Source organism: Python bivittatus, unplaced genomic scaffold (genome assembly GCF_059951505.1).
Source record: "Python bivittatus isolate LINGU-HERP-01145 unplaced genomic scaffold, Pbiv_v1 ctg000610_np1212, whole genome shotgun sequence".
NCBI lineage: Eukaryota > Metazoa > Chordata > Lepidosauria > Squamata > Pythonidae > Python > Python bivittatus.
The window spans coordinates 47583377-47609569 of record NW_028277088.1 but is presented as its reverse complement, the minus strand read 5'-3'; the positions used below and the strand labels follow the sequence as shown (position 1 = coordinate 47609569).

Sequence of the window (26193 nt, the reverse complement as noted above, 5' to 3'; positions counted from 1 at the left end):
AATTTGTATACCTTGGTGGAACGAATACTACAGTACAGTTTGACTCCTGTGGCAAAAACCTTTTTCTACAGAAACAGGGACCTAAAACAGCAGCCTATATGTGGCCTATAGAAATGAGACTTTTTTTTTTTGCTTAATTAACCTGCCATCTTTAGTGTACATATTTGATGAACAATCCTATTCTACTAAAACAATCCTACTCTACTAAAAAAAATTAAAAATGCTCCTATGAGAAATATACATGGGCACAAGTAGGATGAACCCAGGATGGACCCAGAGTTTTGTTTTATTTCTAGTTTATTTGGGGGCATTTGTATAATGCTTCAGCACATCATTTGTATTAAAAACTGTAATGACTTATGTTATTGTTTGCTCTATTTTCATCTAAAGCTGTTCTTACCCTGATATTTTGGGCTACCCACCCATCTTCAGGTGCCCCCTTCAGGGCTTTTTTTTGGTAGTATTTGCTATACAAGCAGAATAAAGGGGTTCTGTTTAAAAAGAAAAAAAGAATGCCACAAGGCTGAAAGCAGAAAATAGTAAAACCCAACCACAATTACAGGCAGAGGTTGTTGAAGCCAAGTGGCTACAAATGCCACACAAATTAATATGCAAATCATGCAAATGTAATGCAAAGTAATATGTATGGAGATGGAATTCTATCTTGGCTCTTTTTGGAAATCAAGTAGCCATATTCTAGAAAAAAGCTCAGAGAGAATTTCAGGTTCGATAGCATTGCTTTGTCTTACCACTTCTCTCTCTCCACTGGCCATTTCTAAAACAGCAGTGCTAGGGCAATTATGCAAAAGATGCAGTGTGAATAAATAACCACACAACTTTGGAAGTTGATCTCATAAAGAATCTTCTTCAATGATATGCATTTGATGAAGCTTCTAACTACAGAAAGTACATTCAATGTGTTGACACGGCATTAATGCTGACAGGATGCAAAGGGTGTTTGTGTGTGTGTGTGTGTGTGTGTTGGGGAATGAAGCAGCTCAATAAATGAAGCCTTTTAAATATCACTCAGTATGCCCTTTCTCACCCCAATGAGGAGGAACGGGCTTGCCAAGAAATGACATTAACATGGCTCATGAAATTTCACAGCTAAAGGAAATGAGAGCCAGCAACAATAATACTGGCACGGAAACTCAATGCCACTCCAATAATTACTGAGCCAAAGCACAATTTTTCCTTTCAGTCATAATATTAGATACTTGGTGTCTCTACACCTAATATACCTTTGCTGGAATTTACATAAGCCATTTGAAACAAAGAACCAGTTACTATCTCCACATATTGCAGCTGTAATACAGTAGGTTCATGAAAGCCTATTACATTTAATCTACTCAGAAGTGCATAGGAAGCATATGAAAAAACAAGCCAAAGGAAATGGAAGGACATGGTATATCCCAGGGGTTTTATAAACGGGGCTGCATGGTGGACGTGAGATGGAATTTTCAGGGTAGGTTCTAGCACTCTCCAGTTTCTGCAGCCATGTGAAATATATACGGTGAGCCAATGAAGATATTATGTATCTTCAGGCATGGGAACCATGCACATTCTGTTTACCATGTGAAAAACAGCTAGAATGGAGCCACCAAATCTTCTACAAATAAGGAAAAGGCTTCTCTTGAAGACAGATTGAAGAGATGGGACTTTGCTAGCCACTAAGCTTTTCTTTCTAGCGTAGTTATTCAGCTAATCTTCCATGACATTTGAGAAGCAGGGAAGGTTAGTTAGAGATAATTAACACAATGTCAAGGAAATACCTCCCCTCATCCCAACCATTGACTGTCAAGAAGAAACCACATAAATCTCATCAAGAAGAGAAATAGTCAACTTAACATGGTGGGTGTAATAGGTTTTTACCACTTTTTCCTTTAACAAGGAAATTGAATTCCTTTGATCCCAAGGAACAATTTATTTAAAGAACATTGGAATGTTAATGACACCTTGAAGAATATGTATTGAAGTTCAGTGTCAAACAAAGGCTACTTCCTTGCTTTATTTACTGGGCATTAGTTTCCTCCTCCTTCCTATTACACACATATACAGTATCTCTCTATGATCACAGATATACAGTACAGGATGTTCATCCCAGACCTTTCATATATTGGAGAATCAGAGCACAGCGGTAGCTGAACACAACAGAAATGCAACACATACACGTGCCACACAGTCAACACATCTGAGAAATCTGAGAAAGGAATCCCACTGAATCCATTAAGATCTTCATTCCTCATCCCCAGGATAGAGGTATATGTGCATTTTCATAAAACTAAATGTGCAGACAGTGAAGAAGGGATTTGATGGCAAGGGACAACTCTCTTCACACATTCAGGAAAACAATTATCAATTAGAGAACTGGAAGGAATGACAGGAACTTCTAATTTCTGCCTTTGTGATAGCTTAGTATACGTAATATTCAGCTCTGCATACATAATACACAATGCAGTAATTTATATTTAGGGATGGCCACATCCTAAATATAGGAAACAGAGTTATATGGAAGCTAAGAGGATACAAAATAAAATTTGCATTCCCTAAATTAAATTACTATATTTAAAATATATCGTACAAATCATGCTTTCAAGTTTCCTTGGAAAAACTGAAAGCAGAAAATCTAAAAAAAATTCTCCTGATGGATTTCAAATATGCTAGTAAAGATTTTTCAACATTTAATTTGTGCAAGCATTCCTGGAGCCACTGTTTTTATTGGCAATTATTTCTTGCTAGAAAGAGAGAGAGAAAGGGAGATATTAAACCAGACCATCATAATGGGAGGAGGAGTTAGGATACAAGAAGGAGAGAAGAGAGAAGCAGAGGTGTCTACAGTGTGGCAAATAACAAAACAAATGTTAGACCATAATGATACAAGCTCCAATCCTTTTGTATAAACATTGTGACACTGTAAAGGGTGGAACTTGTGTTGAGATACTTGTTTTGTAATTCTGAGCAAACTGTTGTAGGTAGGTAGGTAGGTAGGTAGGTAGGTAGGTAGGTAGGTAGGAAGGAAGGAAGGAAGGAAGGAAGGAAGGAAGGAAGGAAGGAAGGAAGGAAGGAAGGAAGGAAGGAAGGAAAGAAGGTCTTTTAGCTGGTACTTAATCACTATTATGCTGATCAATGTTTTACTTCTGTGTGAATGCATCTTAAATCAGGAATTCTGGATAACTAAGGTACAATATGGGAAGACTTTTGGGGTTACTGCCTACATTTGACCAATTTCCATAATATTATTAACATAAAATAACTTTTACAAGCAACCAGACAACTCAGTTATACTATGTTTTTCACTTTCACAACAAAACACTTCATTCAAAATGGTTCAGAAACTAAACAAAGCTTCTTTCTGTTTAGGAGGGTTCATTCAAATTTAGAGGGAAAAAAATCAATCAAAATAAATAGGGGATTTGGGCTCCCCTGCTATGAATGCAAGTGGTGAATACCAATTTCAATGACTTCAGAATAACAACAAAAATGATTAACTTGCCTGTCTGATTTGCTAATTGTGCCTACCTTTTGCCACATTTTGATAAAGAAAAGCTCTTTGGAAAAGTTGAAAGCGATGTTTGTATCATAAGCGTCATCCCCAATGTTAGAGATGGTGATGTTCAGTGAGATGTTCTTCACAGCCCCCAAAGCCAGATAAGGAGCCCTGTCATCAACACTGCAGAAAAAGAACAGCAAGTTAACACCTGGCTATTCATTCTTCTTCTTTTTTAATTCACAGTGGAAAAATCTGTATGAAATATGAGCCAAAGAAACTCTTCTGTTACCAGATGACAAATGGAAACAAAAGAAGGATGTGCTGGCTCTCCTCCTAGATCATCACCATGGACTAAGCCAAAAGTATTATTTCAGGACACTCTGCAGATCAGAGATCTTATTTCATTCAAATGAGGACAGAATGCAATAATGCCACAGTGATTTTTTTGTTTTGTTTTGTTTTGTTTCGAGGAAGAAAGTACATATTACAAGAAACTCCCTGAAAGGATTCTACCTCTTTTTTTCACAGTCACACTTCTTATATTGACAGCAGCCTGTTAGATAAGATCAGTCATAAGGATATCATAAATGTAAGTGCAGAAACTGGTCATGTAAGATGCAAATCATTTGTAAGTGAAATGTATAACATGTACAGTGATCATTCAGATCTTCATCCCAAAGCTGAGAGATGTGTTTACCTTTTATATTTATAGAAATATAATTAATAAACAAGCATAATGTTACCAAGGCACTTGGGTTTTGCCTGCAGCCACAAAACAGTCCACATGTGCTGTATCTCAGCCCCCGTGACTAATCTTCCTGGTAGCCTGTCCCACAGGTAATTGTTCCATTCCATAGATTGGTTCCACCTAGTGGTAGGGCTGACCCTCTTGAAAACTGTACATGTCCCAGGTCTAATTGCTTAAAAATTCTCAATTAGAGTCTGTTATCTTATAAGTACATAGAGCCTCTTGAAAATAATGCAGCTTGCAAAATATTTGGAGTAAGTGGGAGAGAGAACAAAGATTGTGCACCCTATGGCTTCTTCACTCCAACATGCCCTCTAATACTTTTGATGGGATTCTTAAATAGATTTATTTATCTACTTGAAAAATTCATAAGCTGCCCTTTATGTAATATTGCCTCCAGAACAGCTCATAATAGCAAAAGATAGGCTGGCCCTTCCATTCAGCCAAGTAAAGCAGCTTCTGTAGGCAGCTGATTTGGGATATCAAACAAGATCAGAAAATGGATCAATTCAACAAGAATGTAGTACTATAGCGATACAAATTTAATACCATTTTATTAGCGTTGTGCTTTTATTCCCATCTTATGCCTGAGTTGCCCAAATAATTCTGTGAAATGTCTGACAATAAGCACCAAACTGCCTAGGGCCAACCCTGCTGAAACAATTAAATATGCCTGCCGGTACTATAGTCTAAGGAAAAGAAGTTCTCTAAAATCTTCTACATTATCTATGGTGAGACACTTTTAAAGCAGCAAATTGAAAGTGAGATGTCATTTATTTATTTGTTTGCTTGCTTACTCTATTTCTATTCCACCACATTCCTTAAGGACTCATGGCAGTTGACCATATAATACAAAACCATGGCAGTTTGCAAAACCATTCCAAGAAACAATGCAACAAAAGCTAATTATATTAAAACTATTACTGAAACTCTAATTCTCCTCATCCTACAATTATTATCCCAGGGACTATGATATTAAAAGCTCTTTGAAACAGCTATTTTTCACATGCTTCCTAAATATTAGGAGGCAGAGTACCATGCAGATCCCCAAGGGTCAAGCTATCCCAGAGGGTTGGAGTCACAGCTGAAAAATATGGGTTTATAGTTCTCTAATGAACCTCACAGAGGAGAGGAACCCTCAGCACTCCCACATGGGATCTGCAGGCTGGATAGTTACTGTAGGTTCTACCTGGAGTTGACAGACCAGGTTGAACAGTGGTTCATGAATTTGTCACCTCTCATGTAGATTACTGCAATGTGGTCTGCAGGGGGTTGCTTACGAAGGTCACTCTGAAACTGCAGAAGAACCTCCTTCTTAGCTGCCATTCACACATAACAACATAACAGGCTCTATTTTGCTTACTGGCTTCCAAGACCATTCAAAGCACCGGCTTTGAACCATAATGTCATTAAAAATGACTAAAACCTTGATAAGAAGTTTTGATACAGCTCTTCAGTATCCTGAGAAGACCCAGTTAACATGATTTAAATCTTTCATGCTGTTTGATTAATGAATTCAGGCAAAGGTACAACTTTTTTCAAACATTTAAATAATACGGTAACCCTGAAACTATGCATTTATATTTCACCAAGGTAACAATGCATAAGCACTGTGGGCCGGTATCTGCAGCTGCTAGTTTCTTGTAATAAAAACAAAACAAAACAGAAAAAACAAAGATAATGAATGTATTTAAGTTGTCAAAGTAAAGCACATAGTCTACCACCAAAGAGGAAAAAGGGCCTAATTGATCAAAAAACAGAAACTAATGTCCAACTTGAAGGAACCAAGATTAAATTCATAGCATTTGGATCCTTCACTGAAAACTTCATTCATCTGAGGCTCAGAGAATTTCAAGTCCATAAGACCACAGCAACAAGAGGCAAGTTTAGGGCTCTTCTTGAAAGAGAGCAGTTTCCTGAGTCTTTAAATCTCTGGACATCTGGAATAAATCAGTAAGGAATGGATTAGGAAAAAGACTCTCCAATTTGCAAGGGAATTATTGAGCCCAGTTTGCTGCTCTGGGCCATGATGTTGCTGGATATGGACTGCCAACAATGACGTATGAATGGCAAACACCAGTGTGGTACCATCCTTCCTTAGCACATTAAATCAGTGGGGTTGTCATTATTCAAATGTTCAGAAAAGAACTTGAGCCATGTTTCTTCAGCACACAGAAATCATGCCTGAGGAAGCAATGAGCAAGCAGTTCAAGGGAGAGGTGGAACACAGTACATTTTAGTTTCACTAAACCATTAGCAGTGATGCGGTTAGTGTACTGCACATTTATGTGAAGGCAGATTCATGTGATCATTCTGGTTTGCCCTGGGAGAATGTGAAATGTGTTTATGTTAACTTTGCCCAGAAGATGTTACTAGAATGTACTGTAAAGAATTGGGACTTTGTGACAAGCCCCTTCTTTTGCCCTAAAGCATTTGATAAACTGATGCCACACTGAGAAGCCAGAATGGATGAATTCAGCTTTTGTTTCCCCAAAGGGCCTTCCTGGTATAATCCCAGGAAGGCAGAACTGATGGAAACCAGACTGCACCTTTACTATTACATCAAGGGTCCTTAGAAAGGTGGATTTAACCCATAAATAGGTCTTCATTTACTAACTGGCCCCAGAATATCCTAGATGGAGCATTTTCCTTAATTGGACAAACCAACATCATTCTCCCCAAAAGAGGCGATCTTTCACTTATCCTCCACATTCTATAAAACTAGGTTTAAATGCTTTGGAGGAAACAAGAAGCAGAAAAGAGAGACTACCACTGAACATCCAAATTATCTCTTTCCATTTATCCTGTCTGCAAGTAATATATGCTAAAACCCAAGAGTTTATTATAGGAAGCAACTGTTTCCTATATTATAGGAAGTAACTGGTTTAGCTAGATTAACTATACTGGCTTTATCTGGAATCCTATGTGTGTGAAGGTTACTTTTCTGTATTTTCTTTGTATTTTCCTTTTCCCAATAAATTCCTTTTTTTATCTAAATATGCAGTTTTACTGCTTTTACAAGGGGACTTTTCATTCCAACCTTCAACACGTGCAACACTGCATGGTTATATATCAATTTTGTTATGTTGCAGCCTGATACTACAATCATTCAAATTCATTTGTTTTTCTCATTAATCCACACTCAGTACCCCATAATAACAAAGTGAAAACAGAATTTTAGAAATGTCTGTAAATTTATTAAAAAGGAAAAACTGAAATATCACATTGGCATAAGTATTCAGACCCTTTGCAACCACACTTGAAATTTAGCTCAGGTGCCTCCCATTTCTCTCGATTGTTGCTGAGCTGTTTCTACACCCTGACAGGAGTCCACCTGTGATAAATTAAATTGACTGGACATGATTTGGAAAGGCACACACCTCTCTATAGAAGGCCTCACAGCTGACAATGCCTACTGTACCAAAGCAAAAGCCATGAGGTCAAAGGAACTGCCTGAAGAGCTCAGAGACAGGATTATTGCAAGGCACAGATCTGAGGAAGGTTACAAAAAAATTTCTGCTGCACTGAAGGTTCCCAAGAGCACAGTGGCCTCCGTAATTCTCAAATGGAAGAAGTTTGGCACAACCAGGATTCTTTCAAGAGCTGGTTGCCCAGCCAAACTGAGCAATCGGGGGAGAAGAGCCTCAGTAAGAGAGGTGACCAAGAACCCGATGGTCACTTTGACTGAGCTCCAGAGATCCTGTGTGGAGATGGGACAAAGTTCCAGAAGGACAATCATCACTGCATCCCTCCACCGATCTGGGCTTTATGGCAGAGTGGCTAGATGGAAGCCTCTCCTCAGTGGAAAACACATGAAAGCCCGCTTGGAGTTTGCAAAAAAGCACCTGAAGGACTCTCAGACTGTGAGGAATAAGATTCTCTGGTCTGATGAAACCAAAATTGAACTGTTTGGCCTCAGTTCTAAACATTATGTCTGGAGGAAACCAGGCACCTCTCCTCACCTGCCCAATACCATCCCAACAGTGAAGCATGGTGGTGGCAGCATCATGCTGTGGGGGTGTTTTTCAGCAGCAGGGACTGGGAGACTGGTCAGGGTTGAGGGAAAGCTGAATGGAGCAAAATACAGAGATATCCTCAATGAAAACCTCTTCCACAGCGCTCAGGACCTCAGAGTGAGCCAAAGGTTCACCTTCCAACATGACAATCCTAAGCACACAACCAAGACAACACAGGAATTGCTTAGGGACAACTCTGTGAATGTCCTAGAGTGGCTCAGTCAGAGCCCTCACTTGAACCCTATTGAACATCTCTGGAGAGACCTGAAAATGGCTGTCCACCAGCGGCCCCCATCCAACCTGATTGAACTTGAGAGGATTTGCAAAGAAGAATGGCAGAAAATCCCCCAATCCAGGTGTGCAAAGCTTGTCACGTCATACTGGAAAAGACTTGAGGCTGTAATTGCTGCCAAAGGTGCTTCAAAAAAAGTACTGAGTAAAGGGTCTGAATACTTATGCCAATGTGATATTTCAGTTTTTCCTTATTAATAAATTTACAGACATTTCTAAAATTCTGGTTTCACTTTCTCATTATGGGGTACTGAGTATAGATTAATGAGAAAAAAAATGAATTTGAACAATTGAAGTATCAGGCTGCAACATAACAAAATTGAAAAAAGTGAAGGGGGTCTGAATACTTTCCAAATGCACTGTAAGTAATCCCAACAGATCTTCATCATGCAGAACTCATATACTGAAGAATCACCCGTAGCTGTTGGCAGTCTCCAATCAGTTAAAAACCTAGGACTGAACTGAATATAGAGCATGCTGTTCTCCTTCTGTTACTGTTTCATTCAAAAGCAAGCAGAGAGGCCCCTTTAAAAACAGGCACATACTATATTAACATTGTAATCAAGGTGCCTGCTGTAACCCTTCCTAGTCAAGTTTTCATCAGCTTTTTGTATGTGATGTAAGGATTTTTATTTGCCTGCTGTGTATTACTTTGCACTTAGTTACACTGTGGTCATTTACAGGTAGTCCTCCTTTTAACAACCACTTGTTCAGTAACCATTTGGTCAAAGATGCTGAATGAGTGGTACTTACGACTGGTCCTCAAAGTTCCAGCCATCTGTGCACTCTCCCCCGCCCAGCAACAGCCATCCCCAGATCACACTGTGTCTCGCATCATGCCTTGCCTGCCAGCCTGCTTGCAAGCTGCCTGGGACTCAGTTAATGACAGCCAGAGGGAGTGCGGAATTGCCATCACCAAGCGATGCAGTCATGTGATGTCGCACCTTATGACCGCATTGCTTAGCAATGGAAATTCCAATCACAATTGCTGTTGTTCACTGAGGACTACTGGTACTATTTTAATACCCACTTAATAGCTTTTATTGTATATGGTTTTCTATTACACATTGTAATGTGATTGTTTTAATGACTTGTAGTAAATAATGATTATTATAAATTGCCTTATGTTAGTAAGTATCCTAAAGGGCAATTTACCAAATAAACAAATCTCATTTGGTGAGATGAACTGGCTGGTCCGTACGAGTCCTGTTTTACCACCTCAAAATCCAACTAATTGCTTTTGATAATAATTCAACCACTAGGAAAAAGTATGGTGGGTTTATGAAAGTTTATACACGATTGCACCTTCAAATCAGCTCTCCCCTGCTGATTTTATTTTTGTCTTGCAGACTCATCATTCAAGAAAAGAAGCCAGAAAGCTTTTGACCAAGTAAAATCAAACCAGTTGCTTTCCAGTAAGTCCTGGTAGGGTTTTTGTATCCTTGGTTCACATAATTTGTAGCCATTTCTATGACACTTCACAGGAAGACTCCATCAATCCTCTCTGTTTATTAGACAGATGTTGCAAGGAAGATAGATCTCACATGAATATTAAAATAATGTGTGGATAAGCTACCAAAGCAGAGGAAAAAAGAAAAAAAAAACTCACAGTATTGATGTCATGAAATGTTTCCTTGTGTTTTTCATAGCTTCCAATAACAGATTATATTTCAAAACCTCCACCGGCATAACCAATAGGCAACTTGAGCTTCAGGATACTATAATCTGTTTATTCTTTATATACAAATGCATTCAAAAGCCATAGGAACTTTTGACATGATATAATGCAGATCCAACCATTATTCTCTGTTGCAATTACAAAAGGAAGCACTCTTTGTACGCTGCGATTTGCGGAAGGGCAGAAAAGCTACTTTGTGTCACTTGAAGCATCATCGCTTTCATTGTTGAAAATGCAAACGTCTAACTCTTATGGTTGCAAAGAGAAACTGACTGTATCCAGCCAAAGTCTAATGAGATTAAAGAGGCCAAAAGGTTTGTAAAATTTAATTTCCAGAGGGTAAGAAAATTCACTTCTCTAAACCACTGTCATGCCTTGTTTGACCTTATCCCTTTTCTGCAGGACTGAAGCTCTGCTTATCGAGCCCTGAAATTTGCTTTGGAGTTGGATTCTGCTCAGTGCCTTGCCTCTAGGAGAAAAGGGTGTTGAGCCTCTGCCCTTATAACTGGCTTTAAGTGCTTGGATATTATCTATACCCTCATGACCTAGCTCACTCCATCCTGGGAATTTTCCTCTTCTGCAACCTCAACTCCACTCAGTTAGGACAATAATCTTCAATGAAAGCTGCTACAAATACATAAAATACTTAGACTTAAAATTACACATGACTAATCTGAGAATTCAATCTGAGGTAACATAAAATGTGGCATTTTAATATTTTAAATCTATGAAATGTTAAATATTATTTAAATTTAATAAATATAAAATGCATTTCAATATTTTAATATTAATATTTTCAAATATTTTAATCATCAGGTTATACTTAACCTCACTGTAAACTTGAGTTATTTAATCACAATAATTTATCAAGTCTTCAGTTCTGCTTTGGCTATACTAAATCTCCATCAAGTTGGTTATCTGTACAGACTTTTAAATTGGTTTTTGCAAAAAGAGATTGGAATTGACCAGATTAATAGTTTACCTACATGCTTAAAGAATAATTACAATATACTCATTGCTTCAAACCCTATCCTGAGTATTTACACAACATTTTAAAATGTTCTCAGCACTGTTTACAATAGCCCTATAAAGTAGTTTAGTATTATCTCCACACTATAGGTACAAGGTTGAGAAACAGGTTAAGTTTATCTAGTAAATTCATTGTAAAGATTAATTCAAACTACAGTTCCCTGATTCATACTCTCTTAGACACCATGGAACACCTCTTCTTCAAAATAAAATGTTCAGAAATAAACATTTTAGAACATAATGTAAATTGTCTACAATTAATTTCAATAAAAGAATTTTTTCCCCTTTAGCAACTGGACTGAAGAAGTCACGAAATGTCTGGGATAATAATAACTATTAAAATTGAGGCCAATGGTTCTTGGCCTCAGCCTGCTGAGACTAATAATCTTACCTACCAGGTTCCTTCCTTTTGCCTGTCATTTTGCATACATTTAGTAAATTGCCCTTTTGGGGGTGGGTGGGGAGGTGGGGAGGGAATTTTAGGCTGACCCTAAAAACTCATTTAAGTTGTCCTTTCAAATGACAACTTTGGTAAGCAAAAAATTAAACAGAACAAGTTCTCTCCATGAAATATTTCTGAACAGGTTTTGGAGTCTACACTGAAGATCCAGGGAAATATAACTTTTATTCTTTTAGACTCATTAATGACAGTATTTTATTTATTTCAAAAAAGATAATTCCAGATTTCTATCATGTCAGGTACAGTTTCAAGAAAATCAAGGCAGGGGCTATGGGCTTTGATAATTCTCCCAAATATCACTCTCCCAACCCCACTTCCATTCCCAGATACCATCTAAATTTGTGTAAGAGAAAGTAAGATGTCAATGGCAGAAGAATGTTTTTAAGGATTATAAACTTTCATTTCCTAAGAATTTTCTCCAAATCTTGGAAAAACCAAGCCTATTCACATGGGGTGAGTTTTGCCTACTTCTGTGTAGAAACAAAATATAAAACAGATTAGGACATCAGTTGGGAAAAACAGAAATGGTAGAAGAGATCAAGCTGTATGCCAGTCAAGAACAGATGATGATCTTTGAATACAAGCCCAGAAAGTTTATTGCTGATTATAATAAAGAATTTGCTGCCTAGTAGCAAGTGAGCTATGTCAAGAATACAACAGACGAAAGGCAACACCTATAGCAGTGTTGTCCAAACTTGGCCACTTTAAGATGAGTGGGCTTCATGGCTGGCTGGGGAATTCTGGGAGTTGAAGTCTACTCATGGACTTCAAGTGGCCAAGTTTGGACAACACTGACCTATAACAAAGAACTGCTTCTTAAGAATTCTCAAATAGCAATCCTTCTCTTTCAGCTCAGTAGGTGAACAAAAAAAATCTCATGCAGTTTTCCTAGAAGAGGACTGCATGCAAAGTTAGTAAACTAAGTTTAGGCAGATGCTTAAAATTAAATCTATTGGGTCACATTTATATTACCACCAACCAAACACAATTGTGCAGTTACAGTGTTCTGGCTTTCATCAGATAGGATAACCTGTGCAGTATCAGCTGAGCCAGGACTGTTTTAAAGATCTGAAACTTCCTCCAGATAAATCTTACATTACAGGGATAGAATGCCTATTATTCAAAGCCTGGGACTTGTAGCATTTCCCTAGGGCCCATTTGTTTTATTTTCCTTGAGCGGTGCCACCTTAAAGGGTGAATTATTACAGAACATGATCAAATGCTGAATGTGATTTCTAGAAAGGTTTATAAATAAAAAAAAATTGAAAAGAGACAGTAAGCTTGAAGCAACCAATTTGTGCATAATCCCAATTTTAACCATACTCCTCTCACATTTTTTAAAACTTTGTTAGGATTTCTGTATGTGACATTCTTAACAAATATTTTACAGAACATGTGGATGATTTTTTTTTCAAAAGGTAACCAGATTCAGTCACTTGACTTTGCAACAGATAGAATGAGAACTCAGTGAACTTAGTAAGGGTTGAAAGCATTTTTATCTTTTTGGGAAATTTTAGACATCTTGTACAATAGGGTATTTATTTACATATTCTTCCATTGGATTCTTCCCTAGGTCAGTTTACTCACAGTTCATTCTTTCTCCCAGCGAGTTATATATAATTAATTCAAAAGATGGTAGAAACTGTTCTTAGTTAGAGATCAAACATTAAGTTACTAACTGTATGTTCTATGTATCTTATTCTAAATATCCCAATTGACTCACTAAGTACTGTTAGGAGAAAACCTGGATTTGTTAGAAAGATATGTTCGATTATAAAGGTAAAAAAGACACATGGCCTTATATGCACATATTCATACCAACCATTCTTTGAACATCGTGTCTGAATTACACAGTTCTGGAGTTTGCAGAAACAGCGCACCAGTCCATTTTTCAACCAGACATTCTGGCAGAACAGCATTTCACCCTAGAGCAAAGCCATTTATCAAAACACAGGCAGGGTGACCTGAGGAACAGCCTCTGTGGTCAAAATGGTCATTATGATATCTTTTATCTTAACAAATGGGTTCCCCCATCCTCATAGTTTTCTTCATAGTTTTGCACTCAGAACACTCTCATTTATTCAAGGAAAGGGTCATTATGCTCTGCTATTATATAGCACACAGTACTTTTTAACTGTTCGAGACTTGAGGCTAAAGTCTCTGCCTGCCAGAGTCTAAAAATGTTTCCCCCTTGTAACTCCTGACTTGAGATCCCTGGGGAGGTAATTACTGCATTTCCTCTGTGGGGCCTCTCTTGTGGGAAAATGAGCCTCGGCTACCTTTTGCTCTCTGTTGTGTAGAAATAAGCTTCAGTCATTTGCTTGTCTGGAGAAGCAGGTACTGTTTAGACTAAAATGGCTCTCCCCAAACCTGGAGGCCTTCTGACCAACCCACCGCCAACATCTATAATAGGAAACTGGAATTCAGTACATCTGGAGACCACCAGACTGGAGAAGGCTGCAGTCGAGAATAAAATCAAACAGATCCAATTCAACAGGGCCATTCACAGCTATAAACTGGGTCAGGCTTCCTCAATAAAGGAAGCGCAGCATTAAGAATGAAATACGCATCAGTATTAGCAGTTTGCATTTTCTCCAGAACAAAAACCCACCATGTTATTTGGGCATATGGATTTTGACAGTGGTCTGATATTACTGCCATCATTTCTCTTTTTACATTTTAATAATGTTGCCTTTGTTACAACTATTGCCAGCTGGATTTTTCAAAGTCCCTAATTTCCCCTCATTCCTTGTTAATCCCTTTCCCTATGTATTATGCCCTTTAAATTATAAGCATAATGGACAAGTGACAGTAGTAAACTGCTCTGGAAGACTTGTATAAAAGAGCAATAAAATTGAGGCACCAGTGGAAAACAGTTCAAAGATATTTATATGGGGATCTTTCATCATGCAACCCCCATGACAACAACCTTGTGAGATATGTTGAGCTGAGGAGAGTAACTGGCCCAAAATCACTCAGTGAATTTCCAAGGCTGAGAGTGGATTGAATCTGGATCTCCCCAGCCCTAGTTTACTACCTTAACCACTACATTGCTCTGGCTCTTTTAAAGAAGTTTCATCCAGGTCAGAGACAGCAGTAGTTAGAAAGCTGGATCAGAACTTGGAACACAGTTCAAGCCTAGCTGCAGAATCTCATTGGGTACTTTGGACCAATCGGCCAACCTACCTCACAAGAATGATGTGATGGCGATAAACTGAAGGGAGTTTGCTTATTTATTTATTTATTTATTTATTTATTTATTTATTTACTAGACAAATTTATATGGCCGCCCAACTCACACATGGTGACTCGGTGGCTTATAGAATTAAAACCCATAATACAAAAATCAATAAAACCCACCCCTACCCCACCCCTCTGGTGACAACAAACACACTCAGATTAACCATTTGATTGGCTCTGTATTAGCCTGGGATCCCAAGGCCCGCTGAAAAAACCATGTCTTCAGGGCCTTCCAGAAAAGCATCAAGGTGGGGGCCAGTCTTATCTCTGTGGGAATGATATTCCATAGTGAGGGAGAAGGCCCTTTTTTTCAGCCCCACTAGATGTACCTCCCCCATTGAAGGGATCCACAACATACCCTGCCTCCCCACTCTGGTAGGCCAGGTAGATGTAACTGGGGAAAGGTGGTCCCTCAAATAACTTGACCCCAAGCCATATGAGGCTTTAAAGATGATAACCAGCACCTTGAGTTGGACCTGGAAGCAAAGTGGCAACCAATGCAGCTACCACAAAAGAGCTGACACATGTGCAAATCTAGACTTGTGCAAAATTGGTGGGCTGCCGCATTTTGAACCAATTGAAGCTTCTGGATACTCCTCAAGAGCAGCCCCATGTGTTACAATAGTTCAAACAGGAGGTGACTAGGGCATGGATGACTGTGAGAAGGGCATGTTGGTCCAGGAATGGGTGTAACCGGTGCACAACTCACAGCTGCGCAAAGGCCCTCCTGGCCACAACTGCCACCTGCTCCTTGAGCAGGAGTCACAAGTCCAGAGAACCCCAGATTGTGCACTGGGTCCGTCTGGGGCAATGCAACCCCTTCCAAGACCAAAGATGGTCATTTTCCTGAAACCAAAGAGCCTGAACCCAAAGCCACTCCATCTTGCCAAGGTTCAGTTTCAACCTGTTGTTCCCCATCCAAACCTCAAGAGTTTCCAGGCACCAAGAAAGGGCGATCACAGCATCACTTAACTCACCATGGGCAGAGATGTATAATTGTCAGGCCTAGCCCAAGGAACTCCTGGAGACCATGCAGGTTCAATCAGCAAGGTTTATTAGCCAGCGCCTGTTTACAGAAATCTTCTCAGACTGACCACTAGTTCCCAGGCACAGCTATTCACTATCTTCTGGAATGTTTAGGGATGCGCCAGCTTCCTCCGCTTATCTCCAGAGCGTTGGAGACGAGAGCACCATTTTCACCCCCCTACCTCCATTCCAGTCCATCACAATAACTCAATATCATCTGCATACTGATATCTCACCCCATGGTGATGGATGGTCTTACTCAGCAGCTTCATGTAGATCTTCAACAGGAGCACAGAAAGCACCAAACCTTTCAGAACCCCACAAAGCAAGGGCCACAACACTGACTGAGAACAGCCTCAGAGGAAGGAAGTGAACCAGGACAACATAGTGCCCCCCACTCTGGGTCACCACCCCCTCCTCCAGAGATGCATTAACCAATGCCAGTCTCCACCCACACGTCACCTCTCTAGAGGTTTTCACCAACCAAGAGGGACACAGATCTAAAACACAGTGGTCATGCTCACACTCCCTAGGACCCTGTCCACTTCTTCAGGAGCAACAGGGTCAAACTGTTCCCAGATAACTACACAAGAACCTACCCCAGGCATCTCCATTAGACCAGCATCCACGCCAACATCCAACTGGGAATGAATCTGAGTGATTTTATCTTCCATAAAATCAGCAAATTCCTCAGCGTGCTCCTGCAGGTGAACCTCTACGTCCTCCTTCCCCAGAAGGAATTGGATCACTTTGAAGAGGTCCACTGGGCTATTGTCTGCAGATGCAATTAGTGTGAAGAAGTATTTTCACTTCACCACACAAATCGCCATGAGGTAGGCATTAATAGCAGCTCTTACCCATGTTCAGTCAAGTTTGCTGGTCTTCCACCAGCAATGCTTTAGACATCTCTTGATCCATTTCATCCCTCTCATCCTCCACAATAAGGTCCATGGGTCAGGAGAGGTTTCATGGGTGCAATCCTGTCTTAAATCTCAGTCACCCTCCTATTCCAGGTGGCGACTAGGGCAATAGATCATCAGTTATAATCCCGAGCTCCCTGAAACCCATCTGGGTCCATCAGCCGCTGGGAGTGGACCGATCTAATAGGTCCTGCCTCCTTGAGGAAGGGTATGGCTCTAGGGAAGCCCATAGCAACCAAGTCATGATCTGACCATGACAAGGGGACCAAAGATAGGTCCACCAGTTCCAAATCACATAGGCACTGCTCCGACAAGAACACCAAATCAGGTGGGTGACCACTATTCCTAGTCGGGCCTTGGATGGAAATGCTGCAAACTTTGCCTGTTTTTGGCTCAATTTTTACCCACTGCCAAGTGACTGATATTTTTCATGAATCAGTTGTACTTCAGAAAAGAAAATGGATCCATTCCCTGATTTAGGATAAGAAAAATTCCACTGGTCATGCCTACATTAGCTATCTAATGAGATGCAAAGAGTATCCTCTCCACTGCAAAATCAATTTCACCTCAATGGCCTCCAACCAAAAATCAGTTACTTCCATCTCTTCAACTAGTTTGCCTCATAGTCCATGCTATTTTTTTTCAACAGCACCAACACAGATTACATGCTTGTGTATACTCTTATAGCAGATCTCTTCACTTAATGTTCTATTTACACTATTTTAAAGACAGAAACATTTCTTCAGTTGCAACACATTGCAACTATTATCAATAGATTAATAACAAAAACCTGAAAATTAAAATGTCTTGCAGCAAGCTCTAGTCACTCCCCCCGCTTAAAAAAATGGGTCAGAATTGGTAATAACTCAGGTCCAGAATAATTGCCAGTATTACTAAAATGCTAATATCTGTATAAAACAAATAAACACTGCATGGAAGAAACATAAGATAAAAATTATCCTTCTTAACCGCACATTTCAGATGTATCCAAAGTCATTAAAATAAATAGGACTGGATTGTGCTTACTTTTCATTGTGAACCACATGCTTTATAACACCATAAATACATTAGAGCTATACTGAGGATCCACAATAAGACAGGACTTCTGAGCTTGAACTACTCCCAATTAAGATTTCCAATTTCAGTTTCAGAATGAAGTTCTCTTTTTCGTCATGCAATTATTTATACTCGTAATGAAAGTGGGAGAGAAATTTCACACAGCTTGGAGGCTGTGTGAATGAATGACAGCTGGCAGGTAGATTCCTAAAATATTTCTAAACTTTCAGGCCAACTGGACACCAAGCCAACTATGAAAAGTCAGAAACAGTTCTGAACAAAGATCTTATTCAGGTTATAATGACAAGGGCAGGGAAAGCATAAGTAAGTGAAATATACGGGAGGAAGAAAATCCACCCCTGAAGCTGTCCCATTTTAGTAATTATTTATAACACGTCTTCTCCCATCCAAAGATCACATACACACCCCATTTTCATAAACCAACATTCAGTCCATTCACAAATATCTTTCTGCCTCTCCCCTACAAGGAATGCAGAGGCATCCAGTTACTCCAACCTCTCTGCTTTTTCCATTAATGCTGCCTCTGAAGCTGTTCTGCTTCTCATGGCACTACATGGAGTACTGTTACATTTATACAGTCCACAGGGCAGGATTTCCTCTCCAGCTGCACTGCTAGGGGTCACCTGCCTGTTTTGCCCTAAGGGTAACACCTGCCCATCTTTACTTTCCATGCCTTAATTTTTTTAATAGCCAGTAGGGTTTTTTTCTGCTGCATTCACCCTACACAGATTCAGAACATTGGAAAGGAACCATTTAAACCATCTATTCCAATTCCCTGAATAATAACACATTAACCAATGTCTATCCTCTACCTTTTAACATTTGATTGTTATTACCACAATATTATGAATGGGGCCTGGCATCCTCAGCAGTTCTGTTACTGAATGCAAGCAAAGTTGGGTGATATGTTTGGAACCAGTGGAGAATGAATCAGTATCTGTAATCCATTTTAAGAAAGGAAATGGCATGATACAAGTATACAAATAGCTAAAAATGGAAAAACTTTAAGAAAAAATATCAAAATTAGGGGAGCACAAAATCTGACAATTCATTTTAGAATGCTATGAATTTCATGTCAGCCTTTCATGTCAGGCCAAGTCAGGAAAAAGGGCTAGGGACTGCAGACTCCTGAGCCAGATTACATGGAGGAATCAACATCCTTGCCAAAAGTCTAACTTTCCAAATCTGCTTATCAGGTTACAGACTGGTCTCTTCAGGGATCTTACTTTTCTAGCAAAGAAGCGGAGTCTACAAGAGTTGAACAAGAATTCAATTTCCAATCAGCCCTTGTTAGAACAAGTTACATCTTTGCTGGGATCTGTCCAGAGTTCTGAAGAATTTCTTGTCTCTGACCATTCTTGCTTACTCACCTGTAACCTTCAACCTGACATGACTACCTATCTGTTTACACTCAAGATGTCTATAAATCTTTCCAACTGTGAATTTTCTTTTCATACCCTAATGTCTGACAACCCACGCCATTTTTTAATGGAAAAAAGGGCTACTTACCTGGATAGGAAGAGTTTACCCTGAAGTTTCAGGTCAGCAGCACAGTCATCGGACTGACAATTTCTTTCAAAAATAGTCTATAAGAAGTCAGAAAACAAAATAATAATAGTAGAGTAGGAAAAAGATTTAGATTAACTCTCCTCTTTTTAAAGGGTTATCCAGTACAAGAAAAAAATGACTGATGTCTGCCCCAACATCTCCAAGCATGATGGAAAAAAAACCTTTCTGAAATGCCAGAAATTATTGTCTATCACCATGGACAATATTAAGGCAGACAGGCTAAAGATCTAATTTGACAGAAAGCAGCTTTCAGTATCATAAACACTAATTATTTCATATCATATCTCATTGGCATTTTAAAACTGTATCCAAAACTACACAAAAAAGGCCTGTTGATGTTAAGAAAAAATTTAACTTAAGATAATACTGTATTTGACCCAACTAAGATGTTACAAAACAATGGGCAAAACAACATCTCGCTAAGTGAGACTCTAAGCAAAAGACTAAGAAATGAAAAGTTTCACGCTGAAGGTTATCACAGTCTTAAGACAGTATTTAGATGGAAGTAGTTTGAGGTGTAGTTCAACATGTGAAAATCTACTGAAAATGCCGATCTTTGCTGACATCACCATATTAAAATATAAAAACTCAATGTAAATTAACTTTAACATATGCTCTAAAAATGCCTAGAAGGGGAGACCTTACAATGCCAAACAAGTAGTTCATAAAGGAAGCAAAAAAGAAGCATTCCTTTAGAACGGATCAATTCTGATCTATTGTACATGCCATTCTTCAGCATTCCTCAAAAAAGGAGCTTTTCACAATGTTCCATCATTGCCAAGCAAAGGATCAGTTGCTTTTTTACTGTACATAAACCCTGGGCTGTTTACAGAATCTTCTAACAAAATCCCATGAATTCCAGTTCAAGTACCTGATACCATCTCACTGAGGACAACTAATTAACATTCCTGAACATTTCCACTGAACGTCCTGGAAAATGATAGCAAATTCCTTAGCAGCTATAAATGTAAAAAAGGATTCTTGCTATTAAAGAAAACAGGCATGTTGGTGTAAGGGGTGGGGGGCTAAGAACAGCTGTGAAATTCCTTTGACTGCAGGAAAATATTTAATTCCACATCAATGGGAGCCCATGTTGTGAAATGGCCAGTCCCAGGATCAAGGGCTTCAAATTCAAAGACGCTGTTGAACATGAGAGTTGGTGGACAAGAGAAGTTGCAATCTCTGAGCCTAAGCAGGTTGGTATGAGGATCAATGCCAAACTAAACGAGAAGAGTTCTATTTTATTGTATAGAAAGGAATCAGGACATACATATAGTACATGAAATAGACTAGGTGTATTATTCTGAGACTTCAGACCTCATTTTTAGGGGGCCAAGTTCTCCCATTGCTATTAGCAAACACAATACTCCAAGCAAAAACTAATATTCCAGCACAATACTCCAGTCATTATAGTAGTGGGCAGGGGGAGGATTAAGTGATAAAATTATAGCATAGGATAAATCCCTCCTCCTCCTGGACAGTTATTTCAGTTTCTCTTCTAGCTCTACCAAAACATATAGGAAAGGTATAATAATTGTGGACCTAATCCACTAAATGAAAGGATACCCCACACATCTTGTCAGGCCTAGCCCAAGGAACTCCTGGAGACCGTGTAGGTTCAATGAGCAAGGTTTATTAGCTAGCGCTTATTTACAGAATCTTTTCAGACTGACCAGTAGTTCCCAGGCACAACTCTCTACTATCTTCTGGAATGTTTAGGGATGCGCCAGCTTTCTCCGCTTATCTCCAGAGTGTTGCTCTGGAGATGAGAGCACCGTTTTCACCCCCCCTTCCTCCATTCCAGTCCATCACACATCTAGACTAATACCTCATTATTTTAAAGAAGCCTGATTATGTGAGGGGGGGGGTCATGTTGGTGAATTTGTACTGAGTGTTCTGAAATACAATACAAAATTACAATTTACAGGTAGTCCTTGTTTAGTGACTGCCCCGTTTAGTGACTGTTCAGAGTTACAACAGTGCTGAAAAAGTAACTTTATACCCAATCCTCGCATTTACCACCTTTGCAGGTCTATAAAGCAAAGGAAAGCTGAGGTAAGATCATTAGCACAGGTGCAGTTTCACTTAGTGACTGCTTCACTTAACCAAGTTGCCAGTCCCAATTGTGGTTGCTAAATGAGGACTACCCATCCTGCTATATATACAAGATTACTTATGAGTTCCCCTTCATTTTGTTCCTCTGGTGTGACAAGGAGGCAATCAGAAACATTTGCTTCCACTTTAGACTAATCAATTTCCTATGACATCCAAGATCAGGGAAAGCCTTGTTAATATAAATATATGAACAAGCCTAGATCAAACTGTGATATATAATTCTAGCTTGTTTGCTAACCATAGTTTAAACTAATCAAGTCAGGATATAACAGGAAACTACCATTTCTTTAAAAGTGAAATCTAATGGCTCTGAACTTTGCTGACAGTATATGCATGTATTCTATATATTATATCCAAGCATGAATTTGGAATGCCTTCTTGTCTGGAGATCTTGCGCAATGACTGGTCAATACCTTTAATCTATAAAAAGAACAGTCATACAGTAGTCAATGATAGGAATTTATTTTTTATTACTTGTTTAAGGTAGCATGCTATTGATTTAAGAGCTACATTAACTGTAATGAGTGAATTGTGATTTCTTTTTTTTAGGCTCACACAAAACACTGAAAAAAGTCATACTGCTTTAACATATAGCAAAGTAATGTTCACACAAGAATGCACAGCCCTAACAGATTTCCTGGATTCATTCAGTGAGAATCATTCATCCATTCTGGATGAAAAGGGCAATAAGTTTTATAAAGGTGCTAATGACACTCTCCTCCAAACTTCCAGAATCAGCAGCTATGTCAGTATTAAAAGGCACAGGGGATGAGATGCAACATTGAAAAAAAATTCAAAACAAGACAATTAAAGGAAAGAAAGAACAGCAGTCCCCTTTCATCAACTTTTGGAGGAGGAAAATGCTGAAAACAGAATGTCTTCTACTTCCCCAGAAGCTTAGACCATAGCTGATTGTAAGGCTTTAAACCAGTGTTTCTCAAACTTGGCAACATAAAGTTGACTTCAATTCCCAGAATTTCCCAGCATCTTAAAGTTTCCAAGTTTGAGAAACACGGCTTTAGCCTAAAGGGACACAACCTGAGACTCCTGGGCTAAATACATCTCCCAAAGGCTTTGGGGGTTCTCCAAGTGGGCAGAAAATTAAATGCATGAATGGAGAGTCATCATATACATTATGTTCAATTTAAATTAACTATATATGTAAATGAAAATAAATGATTTTTATCCTGGCCCTACCCACCACTTTGAGGAACAGAGGTCTTGGCCTTTCACTTTACATCCAAGTGTGGCCCTTGACCCAGCATTTTGAAACAGAAAGGATTTTTCCTCCAGATAATATAGCAATGATCTTGGGAAGTAGAGTTTTGAGCATTTCCACCCCCACCCCACCCCCCCAATCTATGAGATGTGGGCTGTTCAAATTTCCAGGAGCAAACTCCTGTTTGCCAACTAGGGGACTGAAGCCAATCCCTTTGGAAGCAAAAGGTCACTGCCTTCCAGCTGTTTAAGGGAACAATCTGCAAATGTTTGAAATGTTTTCCCTGATATTCAATATAAAAATAATAATAGCAGCATAGTTATGACCATTTAGTTAGGTAAAATAATTACAGGCCTTTCAAATATATGTAGAAATAAAGCTACTAAAAATTGAGCTCTAAACTAATTCCAACAAAGTCAGTCCTCTTTTCTCTCCCACATACTGCCTGGTTCATTAAAGGACAGCCAGTGCCAAAAGCTCAGATCAATCGTATTGTATCATAATGCTGGGCGGGATCATTTTCAGATTTCCTGGCGTGGAAAACATCCATTCTGTGCCAATTTGGGGTTCACCCTGGCCACTGAATTCCAACACATAAAACCTGGCACGTAGATGTGGATGGGTCTGAATGCATTAGAGATTCCACCCAACCGAAGGGAGGAAAATATGTCTAATTAGACAAAGAGAGAGGGGCAGGAGAAAGCCATTTCCTGTAATAAAGGAAAGATTCATATTTGGGACATATTGGGAACAGCAGAGATGCTCTTTGACTGAACAAAGCACAGCATTTAATCATATGATTCTCACTTGCCACAGATGGTCTAAAACAGGGGTGGCCAATATGTTATTCTACTACAATTGCCATCACTCCCTAACACTGCTGACAAGGACAGAGAGGACTTGTCATTTAACAACTTCTCAAAACTACATATTGTTCATCCCTGATCTAAAAGATCATGATCTAACACTGTATCTGTAAAACTGATTACTATCTTCCCTACCTCAAGTTGCATTACTCTTTGGAATTAAACCATGCTGGTCTACACATGAGCCTATCTGCTCCCTGGCCACTTCTTCAATTATTCTCCCCATCGTACTATAAACTCTATTTCCCATGGGACTTCTCTTTAATGTATGGTGAGTTTCCTTACTGCTGTCATACCGGAGGAGGCACTGATTGGGAAATTCTCCATCTAATAATTCATGCTGTAATTAATGCTTAACATTTTAGCACAGAAGAAATTTGCCATGAAATATTAAATGGGGAGGAACAAGCTGAAAGGCACTGAGGAGGCCAGGCTGCAGCATCTATATAACAAGGTGCAGATATACTTCTTCATTCATTTATTAGGGGAATTATCCTGTAATAAATAATGAAGGGGGAAATATTATAAGATGTATATGAGCAACTCCCACTGGACTTAATATGGCTTACTTTCTGAGCAGACATGGGGCTACTTTCCAGTGCTAATCCAACAGAATTTCCCCTCACTCTACTCCTATTTTCACTACCCTGTATGTGCTCCCAAACTGCTGCAGAGTCCCACAATCTTTTGGAACAGGTTCAGGAGGGTGAGAAAAAGAATCTATTCCACTGATGATTGCTGTCTTCCTAGCAAAATGATATCAGTGGATTCAGCCGGTGTCTTGAATTCTGATCTAGGAGTAGTACCAACAGCACTTCTGCAACCGTGTCACGTAGCCATAAGGGGTGGAGGCATTGTGAAGAAATGCCTAGAAAAACTGTATGAAAGCACTGCTTCTGTTTATCTCCTACTCAGTGCAGGAAGGTAATTCTAAATATGGCCATCCTGAATATTCATTCAGAAAAGGGAATCCCATCTCCTTCCCATTTGGGAAAAAGACAACATAGTTTCTTCCCAACACTGCTGATTTTTTTACAGGAAGATTATCCAATATCTAACCTGGTTTCTCTGAGACATCTTCTGTCCTTTTTTCCATCGGAGTACAGGCTTGAGTGCAGGTAATTCTTTTTCCTTCTTTTCCACAATATGTTCCCCAAGGCTATACGTAGCATCAAAGACAATTGGTGATATCACATCTTTGACTCTTCTCTGTAAAAGATTGAATGATAAAAGAGAACAGTTTTATTCAAAGCACAGAGGGGGTTTTGGAGGCACATGCCAGGGCATTCTCTTCTTGCATCATCTCCTCTTTCTTCTCATTCATGTATTTTATTTCTTTTTGTGATGAATGGTTCATTTTTTACACTTGATTCTAAAAGTACGATGTTTTCCAATTTCAGTTTGAAAACTGTGGATTGGAAGTTGCCATCAGCACCTCCAGTAGCTCTCACCAGCTTTTCAAGTTCATCTCCCTTGAGAACAAAAGCTTATTATTTGCACTTTAGTAGGGCTCATTATTGTCATAAGAGATTCCTTTTCCTAAACAGAACTTTGTGGGGAAGGGGGCCAATATACCTATAGGAGATATTATACTAAAACTACAAGCTGAGCCAATGTATGTTAGTCAAATCATGGATTCAGAACCAATGAAGCTATTTTCCTTGACAAAGCAATTCTGTGCCGAAGTTATGACTTTAAGGACCTTTTCATAACATGTGTAAGAACCAGACAAACTATCCATCAAATCCACTTCAGCTGTTCACTGAAATCCCACCAATAACTGTAACAAACCATTATACCATAAAGCTAGTAAGACCTGGAACTAAATGTGTGGAGTGCTCCTGTTCAGGATATCTTCGAAGATATTCTATTCCATTTCTTCTTCCCCACAGTTTTTCATTCCCCCCACCCACCCAAATCCTGACTGGAATAAGACGGGGGTTAACACGTCCCAAGCATATTAAATTAAATATGACATTTGGAGAGTAGCTGGCAACAACTAGATACACTGTTCTGCTCACTGCTTGCAATTAAGGCATGACAGTAGGACAGCTAGAGACAAAAATAGTTATGAACAATTCAGACTGTCCTCTGAAGCATCCAGCTCCTGGATCTCTATCTACGGCCACTGACTATAAAAGAACCCAGAGGAAGGAAAAAAAAGGAGGAGGCGGTGGCAAATAGAAATGGACTGAAATCCCACAACACTCAGAAGGAATTTGCTGAACTTTGAGAAGACAATGACTTTGCCTACATTATGAGAAGAAAAGCAAAAAAAACCTCTTCATTTAAAAATTAAAATATATGCATTTTGCTTCCCTAACAGCAGGAGCAAGGGGGCCATCACAAAAAGTGAGAAGGCCATACTCTATTCTCTCTCTCCCTATAACTTGGAGCACTGAATAACTGATATTACTGACAATGATTCAATTGCATTATGGATGAATGC

At 39.1% G+C, this 26193-nt stretch overlaps 1 protein-coding gene across 3 annotated transcripts in view; it reads right to left on the bottom strand.

Annotated features, from left to right (window-relative positions):
• Positions 1–26193, bottom strand: part of ITGA9 (integrin subunit alpha 9) — a 228395-nt gene that overhangs the window by 83121 nt on the left and 119081 nt on the right. For all 3 annotated transcript variants that reach the window (XR_015797714.1, XM_088149934.1, XM_088149933.1), the window contains exons 16-18: positions 24804–24953; positions 19485–19561; positions 3520–3670 (exon numbers count right to left, since the gene is read on the bottom strand). Coding sequence is in view for 2 of the 3 variants with exons in the window: in XM_088149934.1 (XP_088006060.1) it covers positions 3520–3670; positions 19485–19561; positions 24804–24953 (378 nt within the window). In the remaining variant the exon portion in view is untranslated. The remainder of the gene's footprint in view (positions 1–3519; positions 3671–19484; positions 19562–24803; positions 24954–26193) is intronic.